The following is a 12,195-nucleotide window of genomic DNA, read 5'->3' as shown; positions in this document are numbered from 1 at the left end:
AAACTTATTACAATTGTCTGGCACATAATAAATGGTGAGAGTATTAAAGATTCTCACTCCTCTGCCAGGCGCAATCCCGATTAACTGCGTCTGTGTGAATACACAAGAGGTCCCTTTCCGCCACCAAACGGCGCTAGGGCACCATCCAGAAACGATTCACTAAGTTGGCCCTACGGTTTGAAGTTTTGAACCCTTAAAAAAAGTGTCAGAAAGGTTAATTCACAAGTTTAGGGGAATCTTCCCAAGAAATGAGTGATGCCGCAGCCAGCGGTGGGCTGCAGAAGGCGCTCTCAGCCTCTGGGTGCACCTCAGACCTCTTGGGATTTTGAAGCTGGAACTCGGGCTGGGGAGTCGCAGGGGTGCGGGAGCGGCAGTGGGTGCAGCCCGACGCCGACAGCAGGTAAGGGCAGAGGTGAGTGCTGAACGCTCTGGGCTCGCCGGGCGCGCTCGGGGGCTCCTCGGAGGAGCCGGCTTCCTTCCCGCCCCCGCCCCCTCGCCGCGCCGGGCCGCCGGGGCCGCTCCTCCCCTGGGTGGGTCCCGGCTCCTTTTCTGGCAGGGTCTATTTGCATAGAGGAAACAGCCCAAAGTGGCCGCTGTGGAGGAGCTGGCAGCGGGGAAGGGGGTGTGCGCCGCAGTCCAGCAGCTGCCCAGAGGCCGAGCCCCGCGCCCGGCCGACCTCGTGCCTCGGGTTCTCCCGACCGCTCCCACAAGCTCAGCCCGCGTCCCGGGGCTCTGTGCACCGCCGGCTCCGAGAGCTCATGCTCGACGAGCGCGCCATGAGTCCAGGCCGGCGCGCCTACGAGGACAAGCGGAACGGAGACGCAGCTGGCGGCGGCGGCGGACCCGTGAGCCCCGCGACTGGAGCGCGGGCCTGGGCGGTGAGCGCGCTGTGCCTGCTGCTCTCCGCGAGCTCGGCGGTCGCCTGCCTGCTGCTGGCCGTCCAGGCGGCCGCGCTACAGGGCCGGGTGGCGGCCCTCGAGGGAGAGCGGGAGCTGCTGTTGCGCGCGGGGACTCCCGACGCCTTGGCCGCCTGGGCCGAGCCGCGGCTGGAGCGCCTGCTGCGTGAGGTAAGGGGCAGCGTGCGGAGCGGGGAGTGCCCGCGCGCCGGGAGCCGTGGCGCTGGGGAGGGGTCGCCCGCCAGCGGTGAGCGCCCGAGTGCGTCCCGGCAGGCTGCACGGGGAGGGGTCGGAGGCGGTGGAGGCTGGGGTGCAGGCGGCCGAGCGATCGGTCCTACAGTTCCCGCCCCAGCCTCAGGGTCGGCTTGCGGGAAAAACAAGCTTGGACTGTTTCGGGGACGAGCAGCGGGAGGAAGAGGAAAGACTGCGGACTTTGAAGTAACAGATCTAGGGGCGAGTTTCCACGGGTGTGCGCGCTTGGACCGGTGGCTTCCCGCCTGCGTTTAAGCGCCTGCCTTCTTACCTGTGCCAGGATAATGAAGGAGCTCTTTCGGGAGGGGTCTGATGACTCTTGTCACTGGTAGCAGCTGCTGTCCCCAATGCTGATATACTTGCAGAGTGTGGGGTCTCCAGCAGACCAGAGGTTTCCTGGTGGCGGGAAACGTCTGTCAGACCCGGGCCAGGGTCCTTGGAGGGACATGGTCAATTCAGCCTGCCCTGTCCACCCTCTGACCCGTCAGGAAAGTGTTTCGGAGCAGCTCCATCTTGGGGGTGCTATGCTGTGCCTAGGGCTCCTTGTGCTCCTTGCGCACTCAGTGCGATGGAGACTTTTGGGGATGCCAGCATCAGCTTGGGAAGATGAGGGGAAGAAAAAACAGGGCCGGAAAACCCAGATTCTAGTTTGTGTTGACTCCATCTGGGCGATGCCACCTGGGTATTGTGGACACAGCAGATCTTGAGTTTCCTTGCTAGAAGTGTCATATGAGATTCTGTGACACTTCTGTTAAGGTTGCTGTTATACATCTTCAAAGCAGAAGCCACATTTGGGACTTCAAACTTGTGGCCATCATGTTGATCAAAACCTCCACCTTCTGTGCAGCGGGGTACTTTCCAACAGAATGGTGGTGGTAGACTGGCCAGCATACCCCTGGCTGTGCTGTGCTGTGCTCCCTGGCCTGAGCCATCCTCTACTTCCTAGGAAAGGCGTTTAACCGGAGATCCCCAGCATACTCCCCAAAGTGTTAGTCACTCAGCCCTGTCCCACTCTTGGCGACCCCATGGACTGTAGCTTGCTAGGCTCCTCTGTCCTTGAGAGTTCCCAGTCAAGAATACTGGAGTGGGTTGCCATGTCCTTCTCCAGGGCATCTTTGCCACCCAGGGATCGAACCCTGGTCTCCCGCACTGCAGGCAGATTCTTTACCATCTGAGCCACCAGTTCAGTTCATTCGCTCAGTCGTGTCCAACTCTTTGCGACCCCATGAATTGCAGCACACCAGGCCTCCCTGTCCATCACCAACTCCCAGAGTTCACTCAGACTCACTTCCATTGAGTCAGTGATGCCATCCAGTCATCTCATCTTCTGTCGTCCCCTTCTCCTCCTGCCCCCAATCCCTCCCAGCATCAGAGTCTTTTCCAGTGAGTCAACTCTTCACATGAGGTGGCCAAAGTACTGGAGTTTCAGCTTCAGCATCATTCCTTCCAAAGAAATCCCAGGGCTGATCTCCTTCAGAATGGACTGGTTGGATCTCCTTGCAGTCCAAGGGACTCTCAGGGAAGCCTTCAAAGGACATCCTTAACTATAGTGTGAAAAGCACTATAGAGTTTCAAGGTAGGGGAGAGGAAGGGTAGGCTTGTTACTGTGGAGTCCCCTGAATTGTGCTGTCTGTGATCTTTAGTAATGAGCTGTGTATCCATTGTTGAGTTGATTTGAGTTCTTTAAAGAGAGCGGGAGAAGACTACAGCATGCCTTCTTGATCACCATACCTATTTCTTAGTCATTTTAAGCCAGTATTACATCTCTTCTAGCTTGGTTTTGGGCAAAATTGCTGCTTCATGAAATGATTTTCTACGTTCCTCCTGAAAGTGCCTGTAGACTTCAGAAATCTTTCTGGAGCACTGCTGGCAACACCTGGTGTTGGTTTCATAGTTGCAGCCCATTATCTTTTGGCAAATCCTTAGAGACTAGGGTGTTGAACTGATTTATGGAAGGCTAGTACAATTTCTACCTGTTAGTGCAATAATCATGGCTGTTCTTTTGAATAGGGGGCCCCTCTTACTTAGAAAAAAATAAACTATTAAGTTTGATTGAGTACATCAGAAATCCCGGTAAAACTTTTTATGAGGAACTTGCAAATTGTGTCCATTCCAACAGGGAGGAGGGTCCTAGGAAAGCAGCCACCACTGAGAAGTGTGGATTAAGGCCTGAACTACGTAGATCATAGGAGAGATTGCAGTTGCTTCATCCTGCTTCCAAGGAGTTACTAGGCAGAGTATTCCACCTCTCTCTCCACCACTACCCTCTTTTCTCTTCTTCAGTAGTAAGGTGAAGGAAAATGTCAAATCCTGGGATTTTCACTTGAAATTTGCTGTTCCATTCTGCAGGCTATACCTTTAGCATAGGACACATCTCAGCTAACCAGACTTGATGTGGAGGAGTCTCTACTTGGAGCATCTGAGATGCCATACTACGAGTGCAGTCATGGCTGAGCTTCTGGCTGTTTGCGTGTCCCTGTGAAAAGGCATCTCTTTCCCAGGGCACCAGGCTGTTCCTTCTAGCCATTCTTCTCACAGATGTCGCTGGATGGGAAATGTATACAGCCTGGACAGTGACCCTGAGAGCCCCTGGCTGAAATGAGGGGACTGTGAGAAGTGCAGTAGTGGGAGTTGGTAATTGGTTTTAAATAGATCTGAATATAACTTAAAAAAAAACTATTCAATATCAAAGACAAATAAATGATGAACTGAAAAATCTCTTAAAGAAAGCACATTTGTACTTGAACATGTTTTTCAGTTCTAATTGTTCTCAGGAAGCATCCTTTCAGCCTGTGCTGAAGTGGTTGTGTATGTGATGGTGCCTGCAGCTTGTCCTTTTACCAACAAGCTTGTTTTCAAAGAAGAGAAATCCTTGCCAACTATACACAACTTTCATGTCAGAAAAATAAAAATAAGCCTACAAAAGGCACTGTTAACATGGAACCCACTGTCTTTGTTCCCTTGGGAACGGAACCCTGAAATAACTTCTTTGGGACTGATTGATGTGCCTGATAACATAAATACAGAAGCTACAAAAAAGAATATTCATGATAACTCATGATTATTAAAGACCCTTCCCATGGTATGAAATAAATGGTTTTCAGAAAATAAACAAGACTTTGGAGCAAGAGTCCTTAACAATCTTCAGTATGACCCCAAAATATAAATGCAAAACAAGCATCTGATATGATGCTTTTTAAGTGCTTTAAATAGCTTGCCTCAGTAATCAAACCCTCCCCCATTAGTTATATCTAAGTTAAAGTATTACAAAAGCTTAAATTTTAGAGTAAAACAGCTATACCACAGTAAAAATTTTAATGCAAGGATTAAAGAAACATTTAGTATTAAAGGAAACTATTTCCAGCTTACAATGGATTTGTTGTTGGCTATTGGTCTTCCCTTGTCCAGACCAATCAGTTTGAAGATAAGAAAAACCCAAAGATTCATGGTAAAATTCAAGCCCTTTCCTTCACTACCATCAACTATATATATATATATATATATAACTTATATATATATGTATAAGTTAGCATAAAACCTAGAATCAAATGGAGCTTTTTTGGCCTCTGTGGCAGCTTATCACTTGTCAGGATTGCTCTGTGGTATACACTTAAAAATGCCAATTTTTAAATCCCATGGGTCAACTGGAAACCATGTATAAATCATAGCTACATTTGTTTCCTTGACATTTCCTGGTTTCCAAACCAAAAAAAAGCTTCTTTCCACTTACTTCCTGGCATGTTCACTTTATTTCTCCACTTTATTTTTTATTTTCTTTTTGCAACAGTTTAGGAGAGCTTTATAATACCAGCAGCATGTTTAGAACAAGCCAATTGTCAGGGTATTCCTTTCACAAAGTATTTTGAAATTGTTGAATTGGACTTCTGTGCATTGGTTTTAAAGATTTATAGCATCACTCCTGAAGTTGGGGATCTGTAAGCTGAATGAATTTATACCAGCAGGTAGAGAAGGGTAGATGATAAATGAGATTTAAGTCCCACAATTTACTAGTCTTGGCATCTAACCTCTTCAACTTCCTGAGCTCCAACTTCCTCTTTCCTAATATGATGGCCACAACTACCTATGCAGTGACGAGCGAATTAGGTAATGTAAAGTGTTGGTCAGTAAGCCTTTTGATGGCAAGTACCAGAATACCCTTGTGGCTCAGCTGGTAAAGAATCCACCTGCAATGTGGGAGACCTGGGTTCGATCCCTGGTTCGGGAAGATCCCCTGGAGAAGGGAAAGACTACCCACTACAGTATTCTGGCCTGGAGAATTCCATGGACTGTATAGTCCATGGGGGTCGAAAAGAGTTGGACACGACTGAGCGACTTTCACTTCCACCAAAATACCCAAGTGCGATCCCTTAAACAATACAGTTGTTGAATTCGCTTACATAACCAGAGAAGCCTGAAAGGCAGGCTGCAGACCTTGGGTCAGTTCCATGACTTGGCCATGACTGGGTTCCAGGTTATTATCTGCCATTCTCATGGCCGTAAGATGGCTGCTGCAGCCCCAAGCATGTGTAGCCAAGGAATAGCCAAGGTAGAAGGGAAGAATAGCCAAGGTAGAAGGGAAGAGGGCGAGAAAAAGCCATCTTCTCGAGAGGCTTTCTCCTTTATTTGAGTCAGGGAAATTTCCTTATAGCCACCAGCCAGAATCGGGACCTGTCAAAGATAATGGGGTTGCCACAGGAGACTTTGGCCGAGTTCGGTACATTCTCTGAGTCTGGGCATGTTGCCAGTGGAAGAAAATTGTAGCTTTGTGTGGAACGGAGCCTAGGAATGGCTATTAGGGAGCGACTAACAGTGGCAGGTGGGTGCCCTAGAATGTTGCCCCACTAGGAGGATAAGAGTGGGGGTAGGGGAGGGGAGAATCATCAAACTGGTGCCTCAGTTCTCCATATCCTCTTCACTGCTGCACACTTTGGGAACACTCTCCAGCTGCGAAATTTCTGTTTCCTTCAAGGTCCTGCTCTCCAGCTCTGCCTCTAGCCATAGTCAAAGACAAGGTTGATCATTTGGGATTCTCTCTGGCACAATCCTTTGTAGTTTGTGATCTTGAGCCCTTAAGCGCCTCCTGTTCTGATCCCAAAATGACTGGCTGGAGTGGCTGGGGATGGCACTCTAGGATCCTGCTTTCCAACTCTTCCCACATCACGGCACACACAAAAATGATGACACTTGCACGTTACCGTGCAGTGAGTGGAAGAGGTGCCTCGGGCCAGAGGGGGCCTGTCCTAGCTGCTCTGAGGACCGAGGAGATCAGTAAACCTGAATCCGTATGTGGCGCCTTGTACCCGTCAGGTGTGCCCAGACAGCTCTGCTTCCCCTCCTCACCCCAGCCCCAACTATAGGCCCCCTTGGTTTTTTACAACATCCATATCTCACCATGACCTCCAAATCCCCTTCTAAAGTGTGTACAGTTACAATCATGGTCCCCAGAGCAGGATGTTTCTTTACCTTTGTTGAGCATCATCTCATTAGGTTCCACCTTTCTAGTTGTCTTTGGATCCTTATTCTATCAAATAGCACTGTGACAGGACCCCGACTCTCACTGGCTTAATTAAAAAGGGAATTCACTGGCTTGAGTAACTGAAATGTCCGGGGAAATGTCTGCTCAGGCACAGTTGCTGCTGCTGCTGCTGCTAGGTCGCTTCAGTCGTGTCCGACTCTGTGCGACCCCATAGATGGCAGCCCACCAGGCTCCCTCGTCCCTGGGATTCTCCAGGCAAGAACACTGGAGTGGGTTGCCATTTCCTTCTCCAATAAGGCACAGTTAGAGGTGCCTTGATTTTGTGTTTCTTTGTGTTGGCTCTGTATCTGTCAAAGATCCCCTTACTCTTCCCATGAAATGGCAGAGCAGCTGCCAGCAGCTCCAAGTCCATACCCTCCATGTTAGAGTTTCTCTTTCCCAATAGTTCCCCTGAATCATTCCAGTGGTCAATATGGTTTGCCTCAACCAGTCACTGAGATGAGCCAGGCAGCCTCTCCAGTCATGGGGTCTGGGGGTGGGGGGATGGATTGTGCACCTGTGCAGATCTGTGTGTACCCCACTGGAGCTGAAAGGACTGGGAGTGGAGGATGGCCCCTAAAGGGCAATTTGGAGTGTTGTTATTAGAAGAGGAGGAAGAAGACATGGGGCCAGTCAAATCAAGTAGATGATCATCCAAGGAATAACAGGAGAGGGGCTTGGGCGACAAGCTGGAGCCACATACTGGAGAAATCCTTCCTCAATTACTTGACATCCAGCTAAAAGATTTTTGATCAAATGGGATAGGCTGTAGGTTGGTAGATACTTGTTTTGTAGGTGTTTATGTATATTGATAAATTGGGGTTTATCTGTAGTTGTATCAAAATCTGTATTTCTCTGAATATAGTATGCTCACAAAATGTGAGCTTAACAAGTTATAGGATAACTTTAAATCTTAAAACTTCCCCACAACAGCATCATGAGTTTTGGAAGACAGAAGTTATTGTCCTTGTTTTACAAGGGAGAAATGTCACTGAGAGGAAGGCCATGACCTGTTCTGGGCACACAGGCCAGGCTTAGGCTCTCTCAGGGCAGCAGAAGTCTTTGGCAGGAGGAGTGATAAGGGAGGGTGTGTCTTCTCCACCCTTTGTATGAGTTTCATGTCCAGCCGAGGGCAGTCAGGACCACCTGCTCCCAGGGCCCACCTTCCTCAGCCCACTTCCATCCGCTTCCCAGGGAGTGTTCTCCCCATAGGAGTGTACTTGTGAGGAAGGAGGCTGCTCTCTGGCCTGGCTGAGGAGTGTTGGGGTGCCTGAGTCTCGGTGACCTGGAGCAGTGAGGCCAGGAGGTTGCTCAGCTTTGCCTGGTGCTGTGGGTAAAGGTGGCCTTGAGGGGCCTGAGACTGAAGAGGAGGTACTCTGGACAAGAACTCAGAAGTCCACTGTCTTTCATCTGTTCAAGCTGCTGTTACAAAATTGGATGGCTTAAACAACAGATACTTATTTCTCACAGTTGCGGAGGCTAGGAAGTCCAGAATCAAGGTATCAGCAGGTTTGATGTCTGGTGAGGACCTGCTTCCTGGTTCATAGATAGCTGTCTTCTCGCTCTGTCCTCATAGGGCAGACAGAAAGGTTGAGGGAGCTCTCTAGGGTCTCTTTTTTTTGTTGTTTTTCAGTCAATAAGTTGTGTCTGACTCTGTGACCCCATAGACTGTAGCCTGCCAGTTTCCTCTGTCCATGGGATTCTCCAGGCAAGAATACTGCAGTGGGTTGCCGTTTCCTATTCCAGGGGATCTTCCTGACTCAGGAATGGAAGCTGCATCATCTGTGTTGGCAGGCTGATTCTTTACCACAGAGCAACCTGGGATGCTGGTGTCTCTTCTATAAGTATACTAATTCCATTTGTAAGGGCTCCACTCCCATGTCCTAACCCCCTCTCAAAGCCCCCATCTCCTAATACCATCATATTGGGGATTAGGTTTCAACACATGAATTGCAGGGAGTGAGGGGCACAAGCATTCAGTTTATAGCAGCCTCTACCACCTGCTGGCAGTGTAGCCCAGGCGGCTCCAGAACCTCAGTTCTCTACACATGAGGTGGGGCTAAGAGCACTGCTCAACCTGTGGGGAGGGGCCATGGTGATTCAGGGAGAGAAGGGAGGGCTGGACAGAATATTCTGTGCAGCCCAGGGTGAACTCTGAGCCTTGGATCTCACTGTTCTTAAGTGTCAAGGCCCCACAGAGCTTTGGTATAATCCTGTACCTTCAGGGAGCCTTCTCTTTCACCACAGATTTCTATACATTTCCCCCTTTTCCCTTGTAATTCTGACTCCTGACCCCCTACTAGGCATTGTTAGGTGTTGGTGGGAGATAAGAGTTCTTTCAAACCCTTTTCTCTTTGCTCAGGAGCTTCTCAACTCATCCTCCTTTAGGGTGTTATACCCAGTGTTGGGAATTAGCATGCCTGCTTGGCAACCCTTCCCCTTCCTCCTTTTTTCTTTAAATTTAAATAACCAAGATGTATGCTAGTCTAACATGGCTAATGTTATTGATGATCCCACCACCCTAAAACAAGGACTATGTAACCTTTTGCATGATTTTCTCCAGCCTTTGTTTGGATGTACAGATTCATATATCTCTAAGTGTGCACACTATTTACACCTTGCCTCTGTGTATTTCAACCTTTTTATCAAAAACGTTTTTCCAAGTGCTGTGCAGTCCTTGTGGTCGTATTTCATGGCCACACAGGATTTCATAGGTGGAATCTGCATCCCTCTATTAACACGACATCTAGGCCAGTCCACACCTTTGTTGGTACAGTACAGCTGACGGTTTTGTGGGGAAGGCTTCTTACTTCTATTATTTTTTATGATGTAGAGCAACTGCCTAAAGAGGATCATTTTTAGGGCTTTGTATTTTGTCTTGATTTTGGAACATTTAAGTTTGTCCGTGACATACATGTTTATCCTCCTGCGGAATTCCCAAACTGTTAAATCAAATGATTTTGATGTATCAAATTTAAATCAAATTGTTAAATTAGGCTTCAAGTTTTATGATGGGAAAAGTGGATTCAATCTTTCTTTCGGTTGAGCTTTTATTTTACGTCAGTTAGGTCTGTTGTTGTTGAAAGCAAAAGCAAAAAGCAAATGATAAAGAAGTCTGAAAATAAGATTTGGAAGAACTCTGAAGATTTCATTTCAGAATTAGGCTCATTTGTTGATTTGGCGCAGAATCCTCCTTAAGCAGTGTTTTGCAGAGCCTGCACTCCCTCTGCGATGCAATTTCTAATTCTGTGAACAAATGTAACAGTGTTTGGTAAACTTCTCCATAGGCCACACACAACCTCCAGCTCTTCTCCAGTTGATTTTCTCCATGTGTAGGATCAGGATTAATCTTTAACTGTTGACACAGGCATTTAGAAAGCAGCCCTTCATCATATCTGGAAACTATTTCAATACTAAGCACCAACCATTGGGAGAAAAAAAATAAGTTTACAGATTTTACTTTATCTTACTATTTGTTTTGGCTCAGATGGTAAAGAATCACCTGCAATGCGGAAGACCTAGGTTTGATCCCTGGGTCGGGAAGATTCCCTGGAGGAGGGCATGGCAACCCACTCCAGTATTCTTGCCTGGAGAATCCCATGAACAGAGAAGCCTGGTGGGCTATAGTCCATGGGATTGCAAAGAGTCGGACGTAACTGAGTGACTAAGCACACATTATTTATTTTTGGCCATACTGCGTGACTTGTGGGATCTTAGTTCCCTGACCAGGGATCAAACCCAGACCATCAGTGATGAAAGCTCAGAGTCCTAACCACTGGACTGCAAGAGAATTCCTTGCAGATATAGTTTTTAAAAAAGGCATGTCTGTGTACTCCTGGAGGCTACAGGGGAAATGGTTAAGGGCCTTCCGGTGTACACCGTGGACAGAGGTTCACATATTTGTTCTTGTGGTATTTCTTAACAGCCCCATCCCAACCCCTGCTAGACAGGCTTCACTCTCCCAGAGGGGCAGCGACCAGCCCCAGGTGGGGGCAGCAGTGTACACCGAAGTCTGGATGACCTGAGTCCCTTTGTGCAGTCTCACATCAGCCCCCCGGGGAAACGATACCTTAGCTTTTCCTGTCATTGTGGCCATCCTCTGCAGGGGTTTGATGTGTAGAGCAGCAGGGAATACTTTAGCTTTAAGCAGAACTGGGTTCCCATCTGAGTTCTGCCATTTCCCAGCTGTGTTGTTGTTTAGCCGCTGAGTTGTATCCAATTCTTTTGCAACCCCACGGACTGTAGCCCATCAGGCTCCTCTGTCCATGGGATTTCCCATGCAAAAATATTGGAATGGGTTGCCATGTCCTTCTCCCGGGAGTCTTCCTGACCCAAGGATCAAACCTGCGTCTCCTGCTTTGGCAGGCAGATACCTTACCACTGAGCCACCAGGGATGCCTTCCCAGATGTGCAGATTTGGGTAAATGGTTGTTTTTCCAAACCTCAGTTTGCTCATCTACTAAATGCGGATTACTGTATTTGCCTCATAAGGTTTCTGTGGGGATTAAACCAGTTGATATGTCTGAAGAGCTCAACACATCGTATACATCCTGAAAATGGCTCTTTTTGTTGGAATACTTTCTTTGACTGAATCCAGAAGGAATGTCTTTGTCTGCTAATTGGACAGGAGGTCCTGTGGTTACAAGCACGATCTTAAGATCTTTTTACCACTGGGGTTCTGCCATCCTGTTAAGGACACACAGAAGAGAAAAAGGTATCAACATGTCCAGTCTCTGAGTCAGTGATGTGAAATGTGACTTGGTTGTTGAAGAAAAGCAGACTGCATTAGTTTCATTGCTCCATTTTTTTTCAGTCTCTCATTTGAGCAAAATGAGATTTTTCCATTTAAATTAAAAATTTCAGTTTTGATCACAATAAAAATATAATTATTCATGAAAATTATTAGATGGATTTTCATTGTGAAAGGGCTCTCAAACACCCAATAAGTTTGCTTTAATTAATAAGTTGGTCTGCTTTCATGAATATGCAGTATGGCACAAGTACTCCAAATGCTCATGGTTAAACTAATGAGTTAAGAGGCCTCACACATACCTGTTTCGATTCATATTGGTAAATGAGAAAACCTTGTTTTTCTGATGTAGCCACAAAATCGGGGACGCGGGAGTACCTTCCAATAGGTAACGTGAACTTTTAAAACAGAATTTGCTTCCAACTTTACGTTGTGAAATAAATCATAAAGTAGTTAGAAAAAATTCTGGTGTTTTCAGAAGACAATTTAAATAAAATCTATCAATACTTAACTTGGGCCTCCAAGGAGGATCATCACACAAAAACCAGGGTCTGTCCATTTACTTAACTGTGCCTTTTTGTGTGATGTATGGGCTGTTAGCATCTTGTGTTCACACCCATCTTTTGGTTCAGATGAATGAAGGACAAGTTCACACAGCACTGGGAATAGAGTGTGTGTGTGAGGGGGAGCCAGTGCAAAGACTGGGAGAACCTGAGAGTGTGCATGCGTATGGGTGTGTATGTGTGTATGAGCAAGTGTGCACACATGTGAGCATGCTGCCT

General features: G+C 47.6%; 1 protein-coding gene across 1 annotated transcript in view; it reads left to right on the top strand.

Annotated features, from left to right (window-relative positions):
• The first annotated feature begins 565 nt into the window (after positions 1-565).
• Positions 566-12,195, top strand: part of COL23A1 (collagen type XXIII alpha 1 chain) — a 397,795-nt gene continuing 386,165 nt past the window's right edge. The window contains exon 1 of the mRNA XM_086411033.1: positions 566-1,067. Coding sequence (XP_086267159.1) covers positions 759-1,067 — 309 coding nt within the window. The 5' untranslated portion in view covers positions 566-758. The remainder of the gene's footprint in view (positions 1,068-12,195) is intronic.

Source organism: Bos grunniens, chromosome 7, assembly GCF_055505025.1.
Source record: "Bos grunniens cultivar Pamir isolate PY7600 chromosome 7, Bosgru_T2T1.0, whole genome shotgun sequence".
Taxonomy (NCBI): Eukaryota; Metazoa; Chordata; class Mammalia; order Artiodactyla; family Bovidae; genus Bos; species Bos grunniens.
Note: the sequence above shows the minus strand (reverse complement) of the source record. Positions and strands in the feature narration are given on the sequence as shown.